This window comes from Pelodiscus sinensis, chromosome 2 (assembly GCF_052426305.1).
Source record: "Pelodiscus sinensis isolate ZL-2025 chromosome 2, ASM5242630v1, whole genome shotgun sequence".
NCBI classification, from domain to species: Eukaryota; Metazoa; Chordata; order Testudines; family Trionychidae; genus Pelodiscus; species Pelodiscus sinensis.
Window position 1 is genome coordinate 210,165,300 of NC_143053.1, and position 12,960 is coordinate 210,178,259.

At 39.8% G+C, this 12,960-nt stretch overlaps 1 protein-coding gene across 1 annotated transcript in view; it reads right to left on the bottom strand.

The window, feature by feature from the left end:
- Positions 1 to 12,960, bottom strand: part of PHF14 (PHD finger protein 14) — a 319,743-nt gene that overhangs the window by 291,592 nt on the left and 15,191 nt on the right. Inside the window, exon 6 of the mRNA XM_089776015.1 lies at positions 5,307 to 5,451. Within this exon, the coding sequence (XP_089632141.1) occupies positions 5,307 to 5,451 (145 nt within the window). The remainder of the gene's footprint in view (positions 1 to 5,306; positions 5,452 to 12,960) is intronic.

Here is a 12,960-nt window from a genome sequence, read left to right on the forward strand (position 1 = left end):
TCTTACAAGGTCAGTTTCACAGAATGGAGAGTAGGCAATGGATTTCACAAAACAGATTGTACACAAAAAGAAGGATGTTAAATTGTGATTATCTAACTAATCACGTAGTGGATACAATTTGTATCCACTACGTGCTTAGTTAGATAACCACAATTTGTATCCACTACCAACTAATTGATGAGGACTGCTATGCAGAACCACAGCAGGGATAACTCCAAGAGCTGGGCTCTTACTACATTTAAAATGCAGAAGCGCAGTGTCCCAGACCAGCGTGAGCCAGGATTGCTCAGTCCCAGCTCACGCTGAGTCTAGCAGTCCCTGTTTGAGGAGGCCAGTCCTATCCACCACGTACAGGAGCTGCTCTGGCAGCATCCCCTGGGTGCTGCCAGCCCAGGCTGCCAAGAACAGGGACTGCTGGGAGGCATCAGTCCCCATCTGTGGAGGGGCCCAGCTCCCTGCTGGGTCCCCCACTGACCGTGGCTGCTGCCAGAGCAGCCTCCCCTATTCTCCTCCCTCGCCCCGCCCCTCAGAGCTTTTGATTAGCGGATAGTGAACTAGTCAACTACTTGCTTACATCCCTGCACAGAGAAAGCACCATTAGAACAGAGAAAGCTGTACAATCAAAATACCAGTAATTAAATTTACTGATTAGTAACTATTCTTAAGAGTACACACTTTTTAAGAACAGAAAATTCTATTCCTTGCCATATAGTTCACAGCAAAGTAACAAATTAAACAGTTTGAAAGATGTCTGGGCAAATGCAGAACTTTTTCATTTAATTCACATCAACTAAACCCAAGAGCAACTGCTGGCAAAGTGCAATACCCACAGGACTGTCATTGGCTATGATATGTACCAGACATTTTTCTTCAGACACACTGCAATCAATATGTTAGAAGAATTGGCATCACAGTTAGGGGTACCCTGTTATTACAAACAAGTTACAAGATCCTGGCATAAAAACATGTATCCAAAGTGACAAATTTAAGAAGATTTTTTAAAAAGAAAAAGGATTGTTCACTTCTCAGTATGGATAATTCTGAAAAGTAATTATACTGCAATACATTTAATAAGGGATGTCCTTCCTTCCTTAAATCCAAAATTGAGAAAAAGTATTTTTAGTTGTGTCTAACAAACAAAAACTACCTTAAGTGTTCTCTGCCTCGTATTTGAGTAGTTTATGTAACATTCAATTTGCACAAACACTAATTTTTCATATAAAAATGTTCCTTGCTCTTAAGGCTGTGAAAAAAACCAAGCTTCCAAATATGAACTGAGGGCAACCGGTGCAGCGAGATTTTTCCAAGTCTGTCAACAGCTTGAAACAATGATTCAGCAGTATGACCTCCCTTTTCCTGTATTAATCCTACTGGAGCGATAACTATAAAATCAAATGATATTTAATAGCAATATTAACTATTTCACTGCTAGTTATTTTTGCAGAGAGAATAGGGTGGGAGCAAAGCTGCTTCTTCATGAAAGGAAATACAGAGGAAAAATAAGGAAACAGCAAAGTGGAAGTGAAGCACCAAGGATGGGGGAAGAATAGAACATACAGCGGCAATCTGAAAAGGCTAGTATTTTTTTTCCACATAATAAGCAACAATAAAGCTCTGAACAAAAGCACTAAGAATATAGCCACTACAGGTCATATTCTCTCCAGGGTCTTTGTGCAAAGTTCCCACTGAGATTGGTGAATGTTTCACTATGGATAGAAGGAAGTAAATACATCTACATGAGCATACACAAACATGAAATTCAGTCCTCTGTTTGGCATTATTCACTTAAAGAAACAGCAGCAGATCTCCTCTTTTCCCCCTAAAAGAAAAAAACAGACCTGCTTGGCTTTTGAGTTAAGGGTCCCAGTAAGTTCTATCTTGCTTGGAAGAGATACATAACAAAATAGCCAAGACAATATTTCCATAATGAATTTCTTTACATATTTTAATAAATCCATGCTCAAAGTAAAGTGTTCATATAAAAGGTAACTATCAATCTACTACTACATACTGAAAATTCTACCTAATTGTACCTGTAAGACCACTCCCCATAGCTCCATTATCACTTTCTGCAGTGTTACAAGAGGCCTTCTACATACACAATACTACTCAGTGAGGACTTTCTGAAATTACCAAATGAAGAACTGAATTTTTTCTTCCAAATAGCCTGATTTTCCTCCTGAATTCGACCTCTTATTCTCAATATACATACTATATTTAACAAGTATCTAACTTTCACATGAACTCAACTACCCTGACCATATCCTTTCCCATTCAGTTCCACGCACTTTTAGGACCTCATTGGCAGTCAGTCCACTTTGCACCACTGCAAATTTTGCACTTAGAATTCTTTACTCCTGAGAGAATTCCACACCAAAAAGTTAAAAATTCTTCAAATTGTGTTTGTCTAATAAATGTGGCTTAAGGAGCACAGGCATTGACTGCACTGAGCTGGGAAATCACCCAGAAGCCTCCGCCTTCCCTGGTACAAGGACTCAGCAGCAAGGCTGCACCTGACCATGACACAGCACAAAGGCTGGGCCTGCCTCAGAAGTACCTCTGAGCCACGTATACCTTAGCACAGTAGGATCCAAATGGGGGCAGGGGGAGGGAAGGGGCTAGGTGCATCAGGTGTGGGAGCTCTGGATGCAGAGGCATTCACTAGAGGGTTCTGGGTATAGGGGCAACATGAAACTGCAGTGGATCTAGTTGAACGCTCTTTGGGTTCAGTGGGGGGGGGGGGACGTTCTAGCACTGGGAGGTCAGAGGTAGGATCTGGGTGCTGAGTGAGCAGGCTTGATGGAATAGAATTCAGGTGCAGTTGATTTGGAATCAGTGAGGTCAAAGTCTAGGAGGGTGTGATGGGACGGACTAGACCCATGCTGGAGACTTGCGGCTTTGCCACAACCAGTACTAGAAGGCGGCCCAGAGAGGTCCTCCAGGCAAGGTAGAGTGCTTCCAGGCAGCCAATCGGCTCTATTAGAAGGAGCTGCAGGACCAGAGGTAGTTCATTTCCTCTGGAGACCTCAAACTGGGAAGACTTGAAGATTGGCTGGCTGACAGCAGCAGCACCATGGAGAGCTCTGTGCAGAGATCTATTAAAGACCACTGGACTAAGTTAGGACTTATAGATAAAGCCCCAAGGGAAGGGTGAGGACTAAGGATGTTAACTAGCGATTAATTTTGCTATTCGAGTAGTCGATGGAATTGCCATCGACTAGTCCAGTGTTTCTCAACCAGTGGTACGAGTACCTTTAGGGATACTCAAAAGAAGTCTGGGGGTACCTCAATGCAACTGAAATTTGGAGAAAACTGAATTTAAGTTTTACAGCACTTTATTATTTTTGTACCTTTTACATCCAAAAATTTCATTGCCTGCCCGGCTATGATTAAGTTGTTTAAACAAATGTGTTGCAATGGTAGAAAAAAAAAACTGGTTCTGAAAACTGTAGGCACTGGGGGTACTTACTTTATAAAAAGGTTGACACACACTGGATTAGTCAATAAGCACTTCCATTTTCCACCTTTGAAATATACAAGAGCCCCAGAAGGGGGCTCTTGTGCATTTCAAAGTTGGAACGCCACATGGAAGTCCCGCTGACTCTGGGCTCCATGCAGGCACTTCCTCTTTGATATGCACAAGAGCCCCCGCTGGGGACCCTTGTATATTTCAAAGCTGGCACTCCGCACTGATCCCAGGCTCCAAGCTGCTTTGAAGTTCCACACGATGCCTGGTGTCAGCTGAGGAGTCCCCAGCTGATCCGGGCTGCACCTGGCATTTCAAAGTGGCAATGCCACACTGAACCTGGGATCAGCTGGGCCCAACTGATCCCAGGCTCCGCACAGCATTTCAAAGCAGCAGCATCACTTGGAGCCCAGAATCAGCTGGGGACTCCCCAGCTGATCCCAGGCTCCGTGCGGCACTGCCGCTTTTATGTATCCCCTTTTTCTCCCCCCTTGCTGCCTCTGTCTGAGAGTCAGCAACAGAGGGCAAGGGGGAGTGACTAGTTGACTATCCTGTTCACTACTCCTTTACAACCCTATTGAGTACACTACCTCCAAAAGGGGAAGCAGTCCTGGGGACACGACTCTCTACCAGAGTGGGGAACAGACTGAGGGAAACAGACTCAGACATTACAGACTGGACACACAGATGGGTCCCTGTTAAATGTATACCCTGAAAGGGTTTGTTTGGATTGCACATGAGGGTGGAGGTGGGAGAGTTACTCAGCCAGATGGCTTGAGTTGCCAAAGAAGGCTTACACGGAGATTGTGTGCAGGCACATGCACTCAGCCAAAGGCGGAAGCTCTTGAGATGTGAGTGCCCGCCCCATTACAGGGGGTCATCACAAAAGGCCAGATTTAGGGGAGGGTAGAGCTTGTCAGGGTGAGAGTTCAATGGGCCTGCTCAATGGAGGAGCCCCAACTGGTGCTCAGGCAACACTTCATGATGAGCTCCCATTCCTCCCCCACTGTCATTTCTCTATTCTCTTTTCTTGTCCACCCCATTCCTCTTATTCATTTCCCTCCCCATGCCCTATTCCACACCACTTCCTTCCCCATCTCACCTCTCTGTTCCCTGATTTTCCCCAACCTTCCCTTACCCAGTCCCATGCAGACACTCACTGTTGCACAAAAAGCGGCAAGGCTCCCAGCATACAGAGTGTTCAGCTGCAGACTCTCAGTGGAAGAGAGACAGCTTCCTTCAGCAGAATACAAAAATGGGGAGGGGAGGAGGAAGCAGTTGCACATAACTCATATTCCCCCACATGCCTCAGGCCTTTGTTTGGGGGCCAATCCTCCTTCTCCAAAATTGCACCCGCAGTTGTCTCCGCACTTCATTCATCTTGCAAAATTTCCCTTTGTTTCCCTGCTGTTTTCTGCAGGAAAGTGTTTTCTGAGGGCATACAGTCACGCAGAATCCCCCAGAAGTAAATTCTTACAGCCAAGACCTTATTCCCTAGTTTGAAGGACCACTACATTAGTAGATTTAAATTTTAGCTGAACTCCCCAAAATAAGTCCTGAAAAATATCCTGCATTTTAATGTTTTCAAATTGGATTTACATTAAAAGCTCTTACAGCTTATCCCATATTCTCTGAAATTTTCTTCTGTAAAAACACGTTTACCTAAGGAAAAAAATAGCTACCACCGTTGTTCTCAGAGGAATACAAATAATTTAACACCAGTTTTTTGGGGGAGATTCATCTGTCAGACAAGACAGTTTACTGTCTTCATAAAGTAGTAAACTTTGCCTTTAATCTTTTCTTTTCCCATTACAACATATGATAAAGAGCATAAAATTACCTTCATGCACAGTTATGCCACAATTGTCACACTGGATTATTTCATCAGCATCTTCACTGTTATCCCCAAGACAAACACAGCAAATCAGAATATGGTCCATTTTCTGGGAGGTCCAGTTTTGAGACTTTTCAAGGATCAGCGAGTCCTAGCATTGAAAATTAAGATGTACTGATTATACTTGGAATCACACTGGAATTATTTATTGCTACAGGCTGAAACCTCTATAGTCCGGAACCCTTGGGACCTGACCAATTCTGAACAGGACAATTTTCTGGACCACAGGAGGTCAATATTTTCTAGCAGCATTACCAGCACTTCCACTGCTTACTGTGCTGTTAGAGGACATTTGGGATAAAATACAGCTAAGCAATACACAGAACACCGTAAGCAAGGACTGGTGACTGTAAACTTTATAGAATTGTCGGAAGCTTGGCCACACCTATGGAAAGTGGACAGCTGACTAACTAAAATCACTTGGACAACAGATGTTTCTGGATGAGAGAGTTCTGGATTAAAGAGGTTCAACCTATATTAAAAACAGATATTTATCCAGTGTAAACAAAAAAATTAGATACTTAAGGATAAAACGTCTGATGCCCTGTAATTTTATAAATATAAAAACCATGTACAAACTTTCAAGTGCTTAGTTTCCCATCTGTATAATAAGGGGGGGGGTCTTCCTCTCCATTATAATCATATGACTCCCTAGTGCAACTCTGCCATCCATCATTTAAGAATCTTAATGATGCCTGCAGCACACAAGCCTTAAGCGGGCCTATAAGATCTACTTATAGCAGGTCTCCCTTCCAGCAGCCTTATTGACCAACCTGATTTAATCTGTTGGTGTTCTTGAACAGAGGGTAATCAGAAAATATAATTCTTGTAACGAAGTTTTTAAATGTTGAAAGTATGTTTTGGGAGTCCAGCTAACTTAAAAAAAAGTTGCTTCACTTTGTCAGAGTCTATAACTTTGCAAAAACCCACACAAGTATTATGTTACTTTTACATACAATTTTTTAAACACATACACATCTCACCTTTTGACTACAAACATAAGGGTTTGCAATCACGTATATAGCTATAAAGTACTTTAGAATTCTCCACAGTGAAACACCGTATATAAAGTGAAATTTATATAATTTTATATAATTTAATTAGGAATTTCTCTCATGAGAACAGTTTATATCATTCAGACATAAAATAATTAAGGATAAGTTCTGGGTATTTTCAACCTTTCAAGGTATTAAAATGAATACTATTTAGAATGGATTTAAGATTGTCCTCAAATTGATCAATGTGTTTCTGAGCTGTAGAAATGTGCATCTGTACTGTATTAGAATTCTTCACCCATCTACCCACCCCAGTTTTCTGTTTTTAAGGAGTGGCTTCACCAATAAAAGTCTTAACAAAAATGGAGAAGTGAGGCACCAGATGCACCAGTAAATAAAAACATAGCTGATTAAAGAAGCATTTGTAATAACCTTTGCCCTAAAACTACCAATCCATATTTGACACTGCACTGCTACTATTAGAATTCCTAGCATATGGCAGAATTTTTTCCTGCTGCACCATAAGCCACAGCAGTATATAAAATGGGTGGAGTAGAAATTATCCTTTTCAAACAACCCATTTCCTCCAAATCCCTTATGTATGATTGTGATAAAGTAGCTATATCCTCATTCTGAATACCCTGACCATGTAACAATGACAAGATATTCCCTAATAAAAGTAGATTTTAAAGAATGAATACTTGCACCCCTTACGTCAGTGGTTCTCCAATCCTCATGTGAACTATTACCCACAGTCTCTAAAATCTCACACAGCACTGCTCTCCATGCTTTGTGTTCTGTCATCACCAGGAAACGCTCCATAGATAACTTGTGGCCCATGGACAACAGTTTGAGAAAATAAATCTGATGCCCAATTGGCTCTGAAGAAAAAATCGTATGCGATCCTTGGATCTGATCAATCACTTAGCTCATAATTGGCAGCAATACAGTACTAGACAGAGAATAACATGAGTAGTCAACATTTCCCAGATGCAGAGGCAATTAGTTTCCAGATGATGTGGGCCTCATGATATTTTCACTTCACAAATTTTCATAAGAACAAAAAATGTTTCTAGTTGCAATATGCAGGAATACAGTTAACAACAACAATGTGGTGATAAAAGTTTATGCAGAACCTTAAGTCCCCTCACCTCCCTGACGGCCATTAGTCTGTTGAATTAGAGGAATTAAATTAACAGGAAGTTATTCTGCTATGTTTTCATTACAATATAATAAATGCACATAAATAGCCTTCTCTACAAAAGATAATGAAAGCTGTACTTTTTTTTTTTTAATTTCTAGTACTCAAACACCAAGAAAAGTGAGGTCAGGACCAAACTGATGATCTGAAAGCCTGCGTAATATGTCTAGCTCCCTCAACATTTTAGTGAATTTTCCAAAAACCTCAAGGAAACATGTTTCTAACATGGCATTTACAGCCATCCTTTCTATGTTAAGCAAAAGATGTGCCTAGGTTATAGATTAAAACATCTCATACAGCACCTTAGAACTAGGAATAAAACAATTTAATAGGTGTGTATGTCAGCAGAATATGGAGAAAATGTTGATTTGGTTCTATTGTTCTGAACTTTAAGAAAATTAGAGCTAAATCCACAATCTCAGATCAATACTGCAGAGTTCTTGTCACTTCTAATTTGCTTTAGGATAGCTGTTCAGTAGCCTACATGGAATGTTTGCAGATCTCAGTCTTGTTCCACTACACAACACAAATGACATCCTGATCCAACAGGTCAAAGAACCTGACAGAACAAATGAGCTTCCAATTCCAAAATGTGGACACAGATTCAGGTATGAGGTACACAAAGTTTGAGGCACAGGGAAAGTTTGTACTGCTGCTACTACTTTTTCTATTTACAGAAGATTCCCAATTCCAGAGCTATTAATCTGGCACAAGCTATATATTCATGTCAAACATCCAAACAAATAAAAAATGCAGGTAGTCATTACATATTTAAAAGCCCATTCATAACATGGGCAATCTCTTCAGGTATCTAAGTAAGGAGCAAGTAGTTCTACCCAGACTGCTTGCAGCTATTGTCCTGAGTTTAAAGATGCTCACAAAAAATTTGGTAGAAGAGAGGGTAACAAGATGAAGGCAAGCTAATAAACTTTATGCGCTGATGTCACTGAGTATATTTTCCATTACCCTCTTAATCAAGAGGGCATGAGCCTTGAGATAATGTGGAAAAGTCTAGGAATAAGAGAAATTATAAAAATAATATACAGTGTCATGTTTGCATAAGGGAAGAACAGGAAATAAAGTTTTCCTCATATTACATAGATTCAGGATTAGCAAGGATTTCCCCCTTCTTTTAAAATAAGGTTTTAAAAAGCCAGCACTTTATAAAACTAATGAATTGAACATTTCTCTGCCAGTATAATCTGCTAAATCTGAAAGAGTTTGTCTATGAGTGAGCGAGGCTGGCCAGCCGTCCGTCCAAAAAACTCCTCCTAACAGTAAGAGCAAGAACTACCAAACTAGGTATGCAGCTTCACAGAATCATAGGGTTGGAGGAGACCTCAGGAGGTCATTTAGTCCAACTCCCTACTAAAAGAAGGAACAATCCCAACTAAATCATCCCAGCCAGGGCTTTGTCAAGCCAGGATTTAGAAACCCCTAGAGATGGAGTCTCCACCACCTCCGCAGGTAATCCAATCCAGTGCTTTACCACCCTCTTAGTGAAATAGTTTTTTTCCCTAATATCCAACCTAGACCTCCCCCACTACAACTTGAGACCATTGCTCCTCATTCTGTGAGTCACCACTGAGACCAGCCTCTTTACATCCATCCTCTTTTGGAACCATCCCCTCCCCCGCCCCGCTTTCAGGTACTGAAGGCTGCTATCAAACTACACCCTCAGAGTCTGAGGGATTTTTGTCTTATTTAGTCTACAGAAGAGACAAATGAGGGGATGTCTACACTGCAGAGTTATTTTGAAATAAACTATTCTGGAATAGTTATTCCAAAATAGCACATCTACACTGCCTCAATTAGTCTGAGCAGGTGTCTCTAACGTAGATGTGCTATCTCGATTTAGAGCCCCAGGAGGAATGGCCCTGGTGACAGCTATTTCAAAATAGCAGAAGTGGACCATCTACACATGCCTTATTTTGAAACAGCTATTTCGGAAGAGGCGTTATTTCTCGTGGAATGAAGTTTACAGATTTCAAAATTATTTTGAAATAATGGAACTGCTGTGTAGATGCTCATAGTTATTCTGGAAGAACACTAGTTCTCGAAATAACAGTGCAGTGTAGATGCACCCTAAGTCATATGCTCCAGCCCCCTAATCACTTGTTGCCCTCCACTGGATCTTCTCCAATGCGTCCACATCCTTTCTGTAAAAAGGGGGGAGGGGGAGCCAGAAATGGACATAATACTCCAGATGTTGCCACACCAGTGCTGAATAAAGGGGAATAATCACTTCCCTTAACATTCTAAGAACTCTATAGAAAGCCAGAATTTTCAGCCAGTGCCACAGGCTCTTATTTTGATGGTCTTAACTGGAAAAAAAGTCTAAAACTGGGTCTGATTTGTAGTTCTCTAAACACTGACATTTGTCTAACTAAAAGACAATTTATAAAACTTCTGACTAAAGTTTTTATCTAAATGAATAAAAAACTGTACTATGTAAACACTGATATTACCTCACTTGCATGGAGAAAATATGTATGAGAAACAGATAAGGTAGAGGAATGAGCCAATGCTGCAAGGATACCAAATTCAACATCAAGATTAGGTTTTGTAAGGGGGCTCAGATTCTCTAGTATGATGTATTTAGTGGCCAAGAATCCCTATACGGGTCAAGAACCACTGTTCCAACTCAAATCCTACATCTTCAAGGTAAATGGATGGATTTCATTCTCATCACCATTTAACTCACCATACAAATAATATGGACTTTTGTAAGAAGTATTAAGTTTCACAATCTATGCACATGTATATCCAAATAGATTTAATGGGAATTGCAGAGGGCCTCATTGGGGAAGAAAAGAACTCCTTAAAGCACTAGCAATTATAAAATTGAAGAGTATCATTTATCTACTAATGATGCTTGACACAAGTTGCGACAATGTAAGCTTAATACAGTAGAACATTATAGAGGTACTTCATTACAACACAGAATCAAGTATAACATAGTCTGTCCTTGAATTCTATCTTTGCAAAATGAAAGCGTAAAAAAATAAACTGAGCAAAAAGACTTTAAAGAGAAAAAAACTAAACCTTATTAAAGACCTCAATATTAACTGCCTACACAGTTGCTTAGATACTCCGTCCTTTCCTACATCAAGCACAGTAACATCTGTATTACAAAGGACTTTAGCTTGTGCATTGTAATGAGATTCTACTGGGCTTGAGAGGAACCACTTTTATTAAGTGTGAAAAATTATAATAGTGATGCTGCCAGCAGCACTTTGAAGGCTTGCTGTTTCAAATCCCATAAAATGAAATTTGAGTTATATGCTGTTAACCTAGAAGTTAAAACTAGATTTTAAAAAAATTATAGTTCATTAAGCCAATTTTCAGTTTTAGAGATTCAATTACAGTACCTTGGTTTGTACTGAAGGAAAACCAGATCTAAACAAAAATAGCTTAATAAAAAAAATCAGTTCTTAAACAGTGTTAGGACAGTTTTTAATCAATTGTGATAGTTCCTTCTGAAAGGTAGGAGGAAATGGTTTTATTAAAGCCCAGTGTTTAAAGCTAGGAGATCTGGGTTTTAATTCTGACTCTGACTTCTGGCAGAGACTGTAGTGAAGTCACTTAAGAATCAATCCATTAAGGTGCTAAATACCCATAATTATTATTCACGTCAGTGGGGGCTCAGGACATATCAAGGATTAAGACCTTAATCGCTCTGTCCTTCAATTTCCCCATCTGTTATATGGGATTATACTGTAGCAACGCTAACCTGCCTCAGATGTGCTGTGAAGCTTCATCTATCTGTGAAGTACTTTTGAGTCTCAGCTAGAAGGCAGGGATAAAGGTATAGTGGTAGTTTAAAATTAGAAAATGATATAAAGAATAAAGGAAAGAAAGTGGACCACTCTCACTTTAAGAGTTCCTTAAAGATCAAGGTAAAATAGGCCTGCAATGTCACTAACTATTGTACGGCATCAGGATTAACTTTACCTGCTCTGAAGTTCAAAATGACACATTTATCCAAGAAGTAATTAGGATGCTAACACTATAAAATCTAACCATCCCTTGTAAGGTCACAACAGGCATATAAAGCATATAATGTACACAATATCAAAAGTTTCCAAATGTAAACAACTGTACTGGTTTAATGTTATAAACAGTACATGAATTTGATAAAAGCAAAACATAAGGGATATAATTCTCAAGGTTTTTTACTCTCAGTTACTAGCACCAAAATGCACAACTGATATCCAATGTAATGGATTTATTCATTAAAGTGGTCTCTCATTAAAGTTTAAACACAGAAATTTCAAAATACTCAACTCTAATCTCACAATTGGGGGTGTTAAAAGTAAAATCAGCACAAATTAGTCATCAGGAAATATCCTTTAAATGAAACAATTCTCTAAGTAATTCAGTATAATTATAATTTATCCATAAATTACATTCTATTGTATCAACACTATGATTACCTGCAAAAAGTCAATAATCTTTACAGTGATTTTTATAAAATTTTGCAACTATGATGTATTAAGTCAAGAATCTTAACAACTCAGTAGAATAATGCTACACCTATTTAAGGCAACAGAAATTAGGAAGATTACAACATTGGGAACTTAATACATAATATTTGCATTCTGTAATCACAATGATTCAATGCACTTAATTGTTACCCATGGTACCTTTTGGTGTGATTAAAAAATAGAGCATACAACAGATAAATAGCTTGTTAGAGATAATGTTCACTCTAGCTTAGCCTGCATCTGAGTACATGTTTTTCTATGAAGAGCTTTCGAACAGTGAATGTAATGTTTGCTTTCTACGACATTTGTTGCAATGAGGGACTGGACAAGAACACTTGCTTTTTTTTCTTGCATTTGTTAGGACATGTCAAAGCTCTTACATGGCTTTAGTGTTGCTTTCTGTTTAATAAAGCACGTTACAGGCAGTCCCCGGGTTACATGGATCCGACTTGCATCGGATCCCTACTTACAAACGGGGTGAGGCAACCCCGCACTAGCTGCTCCCCCCCAGCAGACCAGGGAGACGCGGAGCGGCTTTTCTCAGCAGACACCTCAGCTTGAGAATAAAGGACTGAGGGAAGTGAGGTGTGGGAGAATAAAACTGAGCTCTGGAGAAATGTTTGGCTAGAGTTTCCCCTACAATATGTACCAGTTCCGACTTACATACAAATTCAACTTAAGAACAAACCTACAGTCCCTATTTTGTACGTAACCCGGGGACTGCCTGTATAACAAAACTAAACTGATCATTAGCAGAAGTTAATTCACACTATAGACCTTCTTGCTATGAAGCTGATACAAAGGCCACTGAAGCCAATGAAAAGAGTTTCATTGACTTAAATGGGCACTGATTGGCCCTTATAGCACAAGCAAATTTATTTCACATGTAGTACCCAGTCAGCATAGCTCTGGAGCTT